Source organism: Gekko japonicus, unplaced genomic scaffold (genome assembly GCF_001447785.1).
Source record: "Gekko japonicus isolate JY-2015 unplaced genomic scaffold, Gekko_japonicus_V1.1 scaffold300, whole genome shotgun sequence".
Classification (NCBI taxonomy): domain Eukaryota; kingdom Metazoa; phylum Chordata; class Lepidosauria; order Squamata; family Gekkonidae; genus Gekko; species Gekko japonicus.
In genome coordinates, this window is record NW_015169179.1 from 584,042 (window position 1) to 595,653 (window position 11,612).

Here is an 11,612-nt window from a genome sequence, read left to right on the forward strand (position 1 = left end):
TAAGAACTCTTCCCTGGGAGTAAGCCCTATTGAATAAAGTTGAGTAGGATTCTTAGTAACCCTATTTACTATTGTACTCTCTATGTATTTTTTCCATTGTTTTTGTTCCTGTTCTTCAACTGCTATTCCTGTTATTTTTCATATGCCTCTCTTCTAATCTGAACTGACATAGACTTTTTCTTATTATTACTACTTTTATTGTAGAACTCACAAAGCAGATAGAGGAGATTATTTTTGGACAAGAACAACTTCAGCATTTCTTCCTTCTAGCCATAGGGATAGTTCCTCAAAGCAGGATGCAACAGCATGATGCTGGGAGCAAATGCCAGTCTTCTGTATTGAATGTAAAGAATATTTTCACTTCTCAGCTACCTACAGGAAACTTCTAGTTGTCTGGAAGTACTCAATCTGGGGTTGGCATTACATAGCCGTGTGTAAAACAAGACACAGAGGAATTTACAGCTAGATTTGAGTCCAGGATTTGAGGAGCTGCGGTGGCTCAAGTGGTTAAGACGCTGAACTGCAGGCTGTGGAAGGTCGGTAGTTCAGCAGTTCAAGACCCGGGTGCCGCATGATGGAGTGAGCTCCCGTCTCTAGTTCCAGCTCCTGCCAACCTAGCAGTTCGAAAGCAAGAAATTGCAAGTAGATAAATAGGTACCACTTCAGTGGGAAGGTAACAGCGTTCCGTGCGCCTTGGTGCTTAGTCATGCCGGCCACATGACCACAGAAACGTCTTCGGACAGCGCTGGCTCTTCAGCTTTGAAACGGAGATGAGCACCGCAACCCTATAGTCGGATTTGACTGGCTTTCGAGGAAGGGAACCTTTACCTTTACTTTGAGTCCAGGAACACCTTAGAGAAGAGTAGGACTTTGGGGGTATAAGCTTTTGAGAGTCAAAGGGTTCCTTAGTGAAGGGAGCAAGGAAACAAAAGCTTTTACCCCACAAATCTTGCTCCTGGACTCAAAGCTGGCTGTTCTACTGCAGACCGACATGGCTACTCTCTGAAACGATCTAGATAAATTTGCATAATACCTACAGTATTTGCACAAACCTACAGTTTGTTTAGTCTTTTCTTTATTTCTTTTGATGAAAGGTTGAGAACAGCTATTCTATTTCTGTTCCCATCTTCAAACAATTCCACAAGAACATCATTGGGAAAGGCGGCGCAAATATTAAAAAGGTAGGACTTTGTTAATTCCTCAAGGGTTCCTGCCACCTCTCTGCTGCAAGTGAAGGTCTGTGCAATACACTCAACTAAGGGTGTACAAACAAAATCTTTTCCCCCCAATTTGGGTCTGTCGGACCTGGAAAATATCGGTATTGTATTGATATTCGTGAAACCCAAATTTATTCAGCTCCAGTATACCCTGTGGCAGGGGTGTCAAACTCATTTGTTACAAGGGCCAGATCTGACATAAATGGGACTTCGTGGGGTCAGGCCATGCGTGTTATAAAATGTAATGTTAGACAGCAGAGATATACAAACACAATTAAAGGTATTATTTTTTTACTTAAAATACAAACATACTTAAAACTCTTGCAGTATTTTGTTTATTTAACAGTCTTGGATAACTGACACCTCCCAACCCTCTCCCCCCCCAAAAAAGATGCCAGCCTAAAATGGAAAGGTAGGGGAATAGTGAGATTTGGCAATGCAATTTTTAAAATAAAACATCAAGAAAAAGCACAAGGATCACTGCAGAAACTAAAAATATAAACCAAAAAAATATAAAATGCTCTGAGCCTAGGAACATAAAATGGCTGGGCTTTGCAGGCTTCTCCCGACCCGCCCCCACCCAGGTCTACTCAGTGTGGCAGTGGCTCTCCAGTGTAATGTCCCCCTTTGGCTGTGGGTTCCCAGGTTAGAGTAGTCACTCAGGCACCCATTCTCAGGTCCATTCAGCAGAGACAAGCTGGCTTAAAACATCAACCTTGTATTTGCAAGACAACAACTCCAGCAAGCAACAGCTTCAACTATACAAACACTGGAAAATGAAGCTTCTTGAGCTCCACTCTATTGAAATACATTGCAGCACAGACAAAGTTGCAAAGAAAATGCGGAATGGATTTCCCATTAAGGTCTCTGAGCCAAGGTAGACTATTCTGGGACTGGAATAACAGCCATCACAGTGAAATGACAGGGTCTGGAGTAGCAGAAGCATTCTGGGATTGGAATGAGGGCCCCCAGAGTGGAATTTCATTCCCAGAATGCTGCTGCTACTCCCAGGAGCTGTCATTCCACTCTGCCCTGTCATTCCAGTCCCAGAACACAGATTCTATTGCTAGGGACCGTCATTCTACTCTGGGGGCTGTGATTCCAGTCCCAGAGCACTGTTTCTATTGCTGGGAACAATCCCAGAATAGTCCATCTGGGAGCCGAGACTGTTTGTGGGGAGGGCGGGGTAAAAATGCAAAATAAATAAATAAAATAATGGGAAAATCCATATTTTCTCTGTAACTTTGCAAGCCGATAAGAGCTTCCTGCCAAAGCAGGCAAAGACAAGAGGGAGGGAGCTCGGAACTTTGGGAGTCTCAAGCTTCAAAGGGGAAAAACAGGAGGGGGACCATCTCCATAGGGTATAATGGAGAATTTCACTTGCTGAGTTGCATGGCAGCATGACTCAGTGAGTTAACTGAATGCATTTAAAGTTTAAATGCCTTCAGTTTGTTTATCAAGTTTATTAAAGAGACCCTCTTTAAATGCCTTCAGTTTGCGCACAAATAATGTCGACATTTATTTGGGCATGGCTGTTTGGATAATCTGACTCAGCTTCCAGATCTGTATTTGGCTGAATAAATACCCGAAAAATACCAATAGGGTATTTTTTGGGTATTCATTCAGTTCGGTATATACTTAACACAGGAAGTTTTCTGTTTTTTACACAATATTCATTTAGAAAGGTTACCCCATGTATCTGGTTTGTTGAGTTCTTAAGCTTGCCACCTCAGGCATATTAACATCAAGAATTCCATGATGGTTTCATGTAATCTTTTTGGCCTGTGGCATTTAGAATGTTTGCAGTATGCTCCCAGGAGATAAACTATTTAGTGGTCTCTTAGAGTCTATTGTTCTCCTCAAAATAATTGCTTCTGTGACTTGCTTTAGATTGTCAGCAATGACTCATGAGATGTGGAACCTTTGAAGATCTGAAAGAGGGGAGGAGAGGGGGAACACATTGCAAAGGAAGGGTATGGGGGGAATACTTTATACCACACAGCTTGTATTCTAGTTTGCAGTAATCAGTACTCCTGGCAAGTACTCTTTCCAGAAATCACATCACCAGCCAGGAACATGGTAAGCTGTGTCTTGTAGATCAGGCAAAATTTCTCTTTCACTGTTAAGATCTGCCTCCTGTTTGCCCTGGAATTCAGTCTCTGTTAGCGTCTTTTAACCTCCCATCCCCACATTCTGTCTGTAGATCCGTGAGGAATGCAACACTAAGATTGATCTCCCAGCAGAAAACAGCAATTCAGAGACCATTGTCATCACGGGGAAAAGAGCCAACTGTGAAGCTGCTCGCAACCGGATCCTGTCCATCCAAAAAGAGTTGGTAAGATGAATTATCCTTCTGAGTTGGTTTTAAGGTGTTCCAGGTAGAGCCCAGTATAACTTGATGTTCCCAATTAAATAAAAAACTGGACATAGGCTTTCTAAGTTTCCCTTAAAGGAACCATGGTTCTCTTTGGCAGTGTCTATTGGTTTGACTTACCTCCCCCCCCCCCAAGTTTCTAAGTGAATTGCCAGCCAGATGCCCATAATATAAAAACAAGAATACACAAAATACCTCTTCTCTTCGTATCCCACCCCCTGCCCCAGTCACAAAATTAACATCTTAATTGTTCTTCAGCATCATCTGTTTTAATCATGACTGCTTAAAAGCTTACCCAAACAAATGATCATGTGCTACTTTGAGAAGATTTTTCAGGCTTGTACTCCAATAACTCCAGTTGGAAGAAATTTCATATGGGGGGTGGGTGTCACCCCCACAAATGTGGTTTCAAAATATAACAGTTAAGATGTCTTAGAGCCATGAGTTGCAAGAATCATGTTTGTGCATGTTCTTAATTAAATATTATTTCATTTCATGCACCACGCACCATGACTTTAAAAACAGCCAAGCAACACTTAGCTTAGACATAGCTGGCCGGTACTGAAAATAAATATGGGGAATGAACACTAAGCTAAATGAAGCAAAAGAAATTGCCAGATCCTACTTGTCCTCCCACAATCAGCATGTAGAATAAGGGGGAATTCTCCTTAACTGTCAGCCAATTAAATCTTGTGAATAATCCATCTGATAACTGATATTTCAGGGAGCACGAGCAGTAATATTTAAGACTAGGAAAAAGGCCCGTTGTGGAAATAAATACAACGGTCTCTAGAAAGAGGCTCTGGGCGGGTGCCCCGGCCTTGGACACTCAGTGTCAATTTGCTGTGGCGACCTCAGCAGGGTATAATGACACTGAGTCCACCATTTTCTCCAGAGGAACTGATCTCTGCTACCTAAAGAACAGTTGTAATTTTGAGTGATCTCCAGCCCTTACCTGGAGATTGGCAATGATGGTTCCCCAGAAGGGAATGGTTGGTTTGGAGGGTGGGGTCTATGGCTTTCTACCTGTCCGAGGTCCCATGCTTCCTGAAACCTCACCCTCTCCAGGCTCCATCCCTCACATCTCCAGGAATTTCCCACCTGGAGTTGGCAACCCTATCCCCTGCCCAGCCAATTATCAACCTACCTTTATTTCCCCCCCACTCTTCAGCTTTCCACCCCACACACACCTGCAGCCTCTCCCATGCTTTGAAGCCCTGACTGCTACGTCACATTGGCTGTCATACGGGGGCCACCTCAGCAGCATATAAGGATACAGAGCCCACCATTTTCTCCAGGAGAACTGATCTCTGCCATCCGGAAAGCAGTTTTAATTCTGAGTGATCTTCAGCCCTTACCTGGAGATTGGACACATTTTACCTCAGAACAGCAAACTGTTTAAAATGTTAGAGGCAAAAGCCAATCAAGTCGCATATGCAAACAACCTCTGTGTTCTGAGGGAAAGGCCAATGAGGCTGCATATGCAAATAACCTCTGTGTTCTGACTGGCTACGGGGTGGTGGTGGGGGAACAGCAAACTGTTTAGAATGTTGGAGGCGAGACTCAAGCAATGCAGCCAGTGGATAGGGACAGATTCTGAGTGGCACACCAGGGCGCCAACCAATTCCAGAGTGTATGGAATGTTCTAGAGAAGTGCCACCACCATTCGGCTTTTATATATAAGGGAGATGTTCTACGGGGTCATTGTCTCTCAATGGTTCACCTCCTTTTCCTCCACCCAGCTGTTTAATGGGCGGTTTGAGAAAAGAGGATCCAATTGGGGTCCTCAAGATGCAATACCGAGGGGGATGTGTTCAGCTGTACATAGATGGGCAGGATTTTGGAACATCCTTTTTTTTATCTTCCTGTTAAACCCATTACCAGCCTGTTTCTGAAAAATTACTACTGTTCCTTTTACCGTGGATGATTTTTTTCCTTCTTGAATCCTTTTTTGAGACAAATAAGTGCACTTCCATGGGAATACTGCTGCCTGATTTCAGTTGGTGACTGTCATTTGCTGACGTAGTCAGGTGCTTCTTGGCGCATGTCCCAGATTTACTTTTAATAAGAATTAATGGGTATCTTCTTAGTAGTCAAAGGCCAGTATCTGCAGAGTCAGATTCTTTTCCTATCCTACTGTTTCATCACATGGGAAGAAGAAGAAAGAGATTTTTAACTCTTTTTCCTAGGCTAACATTGCAGAGATGGAGGTCTCTATCCCTTCCAAGCTGCACAATTCACTCATTGGTGCCAAAGGTCGTTTCATCCGCTCCATTATGGAGGAGTGCGGTGGGGTTCACATCCACTTTCCCACTGAAGGCTCGGGGAGTGATACTGTCACCATCAGGGGTCCTGCCCAGGATGTTGAGAAGGCCAAGAAACAGCTACTGCAATTGGCAGAGGAAAAGGTGAGAATGATGAAGGGGGGCGGGGGGGGGGAGAAGTTGACACTGGGTGACCAGTTCCCTCAGCAATATTCTTTGAATAGCTTTGGATGTTTTTGTATTGGAGAGTAGATGCGCTATGGCTAACACCAGTGTACTCCACTTCTTACCCTATTTTTGAGTAGCGGTAGAGTTCACAGAGCCAGCAACATTGTATGGTTGTTAGAGTACTGAACTGAAGTCTGGGAAACCTGGGTTTGAGTCTCCAGTCTGCCATGTAAGCTCACTAGGTGACCTTGGTCCAGTCACACTCTCTCAGTTTAAAGTACCTCAAAGGATTATTGTGTGGATACAATAGGGGAGGGGGAATAATGTTGTGAACTGCATTGGGTCCCCATTGGGGAGTTAAGTGGGGTATCGATATCTAAATAAGCTGAAGAAAAAGTTGGTGGTATGTTTGGATCATGGAGGGGTGCTATAAGGTTACCACACCAGCCAGAAGGTCAGGACAGTCACCGTGGGGAGGGGGCTGCCCAAGGCACCAGAGTCGATTGTTATCATCTTTTAAGTTATGTTATCCATTTTGGCTTTCAGTAATGTAGGGAATTAATGCAGGTGTAGACATGGTCGTTTTCTAAATTTGTTGGACACCATGGCTACATGTTCTTTGAATCTGAAATTCTGCAAGGGTCCAGATGTAACTCTAATGGATATTGAGCCCTGCATATTTCTGTTATTCCAGGGTGGTTGGATGTGGCAGCTAATATAACACAGCAGATAGAGACTGAGGAGGATTTGAACGTAGGCTACCTTTGGGTGGCTGAAGTTGCCACTGGGATGAGACTCCCCCTTATATTGGGTTAAAAACCAATAAGCCATCTAACCAACTGCATTAGCACTCAAGGGTCTTGATGAAAGTTGCTACTCCTTCTAATTGGACAAGTTGAGATCAAATCTACAAAACAGTGTACTCTTCCACCAAACTGTTGCTCCTTCCTCGATTTGTTAACACTTTTTTGCTAATGTTAGATTGGCTAATGAGTCTTTATTGTAAAGTATTCTGCAAAGAACTATCCTCTGGGGCATCTTGGTCTGGTGTTGGTGGTTTTCCCCTATCAGTGAGATTGTTGCTTGCTTACTTGTGCACAGACTCTATTTAAGCTTAGAGGGAGGTGGCGTCAACATGCTGCTTTCTTCCTCAGAGTCTCGCCTGGTCCCTTCAGAATAACTTCTTGGAACTTGACAAGCCTACTACCCAAATAAACACCCTTCACACATAGTTTTTACTTTTAGGTTTTGGGGTGTGTGTGTGAATATTTTGTGTGTGTGCCTCCAGGCATGGTTGACTTCTGGTGACCCCTGGTGGGGCTTGGAAGTTTCAGAGAGGTGGCTTACTATTCCCTGCCTCTGTGTCTTGGTATTCCTCGGAGGTCTCCCTTCTGAGTACTTGCTGGGGTCGGCCCTGCTTAGATTCCAAGTTCTGATGACATCGGGCTTGCCTGGGCTATCCGGGTCAGGGCTAGGTTTTGGTTAAAAATCCTACATTTTATAGGACTGGTGGCCTCTGACAAGGATGGGTTTAATGGCAGTGGGGCTAGCCCTGTCAGGTTATTTGAGAGTAAGTAGTCCCTTAGGCGAAACAGCTAGCTTCATTGTCATACTCCATTTTTCTGAGTAGCCACAGTCCAGTCTCTTCTTTGTGCCAAATCAAGATGTGTAGTACAGGAGCTGAAAGCCATACTTCTTTTCTCTGGTGTTTTATTGACTGCAGACTTAAGAGTTCATTTTTATTAATTTGTATCTTGCTGTCCCTTCAGGGGAGCTCAGGGTATACTACGTGGGGGGGATCTCTCTCATATTCTCCTCATGATGTTTTAAGGTAGCTGACTTCTTTATAGTTAATGCAAACTGCATGATGGGGCCACTCTTGGACAAAGTAGGGGCATACTTTGTTGACTCCTCAAGTAGGCTGAGAAACACAACTTTGTAAATTAATAAGGGGGGGGGTTCAAACTTGCATGAGGAGGGCTAAAAATGTTCTGAAAGGGACAGACTGTTGAGAGCAGCAGTGCATCTGTTAAATGGAGGCAGAAGAAACTGGCCTGCTCAAGACCCTGAGAGCTCTAGAAAATCCTGGTGGGTGAGTGAAATAAGTATTAACAAATCGTTTCCTCATAGGCCTCCAGCTTGTAACATAGAAGACTAGGGCTCCAGCCAGTATAGTTAGAAATTACCAGTAGTAGTGGTGTTTAACAAAAACAAAAACCTTAGTTAATTGAGTACACATTTAAAAGAAATTATTTGCTGCAAATTTATTTAGGGTACAGATCCTTCCTGGTGTGAGCAAAGCTGCAAATGTTTGGAGAACTTGCTATGGAGCCTTTTCTCCTAACTAGCAGAAGAAGTGGATATTTTGTAGAACAGATGTAGGCAAACCAGTGTAATTGACATGGTTTATATGGTCATTTACTTCTGACTCTTCCTGCAATAGCAGTTTGTTCAAAATATACAGACTCAAGTGTGTGTTTTTGCCTTACCTGTTGCTACATTAAATGGTCTGTGGGCATGAAGATTCGAAAAGGAAGCTTTGGATGATGTATTTTGAACTTACAGTCCCCGAAGTCTTTTTTGTCTTCCATGATTAGCTTTAGCAAACAAGTGATTACAGGAGGGTAAAGGGGTGTGCTTGCTTTGTTTCCTAAATACAGAAAAACAGATTTTAGAGAAATTCCAAAGAATTGTATATAACTTTTGATTATTCTTTCCACGTAGCAAACCAAAAGTTATACTGTAGACCTGCGTGCCAAACCAGAGTATCACAAGTTCCTGATTGGCAAAGGAGGTGGAAACATTCGCAAGGTGCGTGACAACACAGGAGCCCGTATCATCTTCCCCACTTCTGAGGACAAAGATCAGGAGCTGATTACTATTATGGGAACGGAAGAAGCAGTCAAGGATGCTCAAAAGGAGCTGGAGGTGCTCATCAAGAACTTGGTGAGGAAGGCATTTTTAAAATATCAGTTGATTGTAAATGGCCTTTTGCCACTGACTTGGATACGAATGTCTTGAAAAAGGCCACTCACTGCTGTGCTTCATGTATTTGCAGGACAACGTAGTTGAAGATTCCATGACTGTGGATCCTAAGCATCACCGGCACTTCGTCATCCGAAAAGGGCAGGTACTACGGACCATTGCAGAGGAGTATGGTGGCGTGATGGTGAGCTTTCCACGTCCTGGCACACAGAGTGATAAGGTCACCCTTAAAGGAGCAAAGGACTGCGTAGAAGCAGCAAAGAAACGCATCCAAGAGATCATTGATGACTTGGTGAGTGTCTCCTTTTTATGTGGTCAGTGTTTTCGAGTCCAGAATGCTGATGCCCACACTTAATTGTATTCAGTATTACAGGCTCAGGCAGCCAGGTAACAAGCCCACTGAGTGACTTGATATGGTTCTGAACATCACATAAGAATCATTTCGCTGTAATTTAAATGGTGCTTGCTAGAATCATCTGACCGCCAAAATGCAAGATTCTGTCCTATTGGATTAACTTCAGATAACTCTGGCACACCTTTGTGGGAAAATTTCCATTCCTGCATAGATTTTTAAAAATGTGGATAGAAAGGATAGCCTACCGTTAATTCATATCCTTTATTGTTCAGTGCACAGAAAGGAGAAGGGCAGTAGTGCTTACTTTAATTTCAGTTCATGGCCTTTTGGTGGAACTCCCTGGATTTTTAAGGCATATTGGAGAGCTTCCTTTCTTACCTAAGGAATTAAGCCGCTGACTTCTCTTGTGGGGTTTGATTCTTACTGTTGGTTTAGTGAGATTGGCTTTGAAAAAACGTGTATCTTAAGTTGGCTGTCAAAATGTTTGTTTTAATGTTTCAGGTAAATTTCGGCATTGTTTGTATAGTCACAACCCCTCTCCTACTTCCAGTCATGCTTTTCAGCCCTCCTCAGATGTTTGCACTGTGGTTAGAACACATGAAGCTGCCTTAAACTTAGTTGACCTATCTAGCTCAATATTGTCTCTGGTGAGTGGCAGTAGTTCTCTGTCGTCTAGGACAGAGAGAGGTCTTTCCCAGTACCTTCCACCTGAATTTCTTCAAATGGAGATGACCAGGATAGAAACTGGGATCTTGTGCTTATGAAGCATGTACTCCTAACCACTGAGTGGTGTCTCCCCTCTAGTAGAAGCAATTAGGATAAATAACTAGTTCCAACAGATTCACCTGGCCCATTTCAGAGATTTATTTTACTTTATACCCCACCTTTCTTCCCCAAGGATACCCAAAGCTGACATCGTTCCCCTCTCTTCCATTTTATCCTCACAACAATCCTGTGATTGAGAATGTGTGACTGGCTCAAGGTTGGGGTTTCCTTGATCCTGATCTGTCACTCTGACTGCTACACCACACTGGATGCATTAGTGGGATCCTTGCATGGTGCAAAATGTCTCCAAATTGTATCTTCAGTGGTAATTTTTAGGGCTTCAGGTATCACATTTGTAAATTCTTCTCTCACACTTGTAGGACGCTCAGGTGACAATAGAATGTACCATTCTTCAGAAGTATCACCGCTCTATTATGGGCCCCAAAGGTACCAGGATCCAACAGATCACTCGTGAACATGGTGTTCAGATCAAATTCCCAGACCGGGAGGAGAACACAGGTATGAAGTCCTGACAGTTTGCTAGAAAGAACAAGTGTCCTTGGAGGAACAGAATTATCTCATATATGTCAAGGTTCTGTATGCAGGTTGGCTTTCATCCTACCACGTTGCTCCATTGACTTTGAAGGCTTTCCTGTGATCTGAGGAGCAGCCTTCCTCTAGCAAAAGAGGCAGTTCTGCTGAAAACAGAGCCTCTTGCATCAGAGGAAGGCTGCTTGAGCTATAGTAAGGCTTCAAGCTTGTCTGAGAGAAATGGTTGGATACAAGCTACTATTTCCTTAGGAAGTGATCCATTTAAAAATAAATAGCCATATATGCTCGCAAGGGCTGACTCAACATTACCTTGAACTACTACAGATTTGCCTTAAGAATAGCTTAGAGTTGGTTAATCAGCAGTAAGCAGAAATGAAGACAAGGTTCTGCATGAACTTTCTCGTCTGAGCAAAGTCTTCTAAAGGTGCCACAGGCGAATAGGTACGATCAGCAACAGCTCCTACTAGGGTTGCCACTTGCACAGGGGTTTTTGGCACTTTTGACAGGGGCCTCCCACAGTGCTCCCTGTCTCTTGCCCTTGCCCAGTGATGGGAACAACATGGTGCCAATTGACACCTGGAAGTCATGACACTTTAAGAATTTCAAAAATCTCCATAGTAAAACCAAAGATTTGAAAATTCCTAGAATTTTATGATGTCACTTCCTGTTCCAAAACGGGAAGTGCTGTCTCAAGTCATCCACCCCCCCCCCCCCCCCCCCCCCGTTTCTAAGGTTTGCCAGCCAAAGGCTGGCCACTGTAGCTCCTGCGCATACATTGTTTTTTAGCTTGCACCTTCCAGGATGTCCTGCCTGAGGAAGTCATGAAGCCCCCACACACTTAAATCATTTCACAGAATGTGCAAAACAGAAATGTTCAGGAGTGCATTTTTATAAAGAGATTAATAGTGCAGTATGATTGAACAGTTCAGCAG

The 11,612-nt window shown here is 43.5% G+C and overlaps 1 protein-coding gene across 1 annotated transcript in view; it reads left to right on the forward strand.

Annotated features, from left to right (window-relative positions):
• Positions 1 to 11,612, forward strand: part of HDLBP (high density lipoprotein binding protein) — a 66,087-nt gene that overhangs the window by 44,297 nt on the left and 10,178 nt on the right. The window contains 6 exon segments of the mRNA XM_015416082.1: positions 1,095 to 1,181; positions 3,421 to 3,552; positions 5,781 to 5,999; positions 8,748 to 8,969; positions 9,082 to 9,300; positions 10,509 to 10,647. Of these exon segments, the coding sequence (XP_015271568.1) occupies positions 1,095 to 1,181; positions 3,421 to 3,552; positions 5,781 to 5,999; positions 8,748 to 8,969; positions 9,082 to 9,300; positions 10,509 to 10,647 (1,018 nt within the window).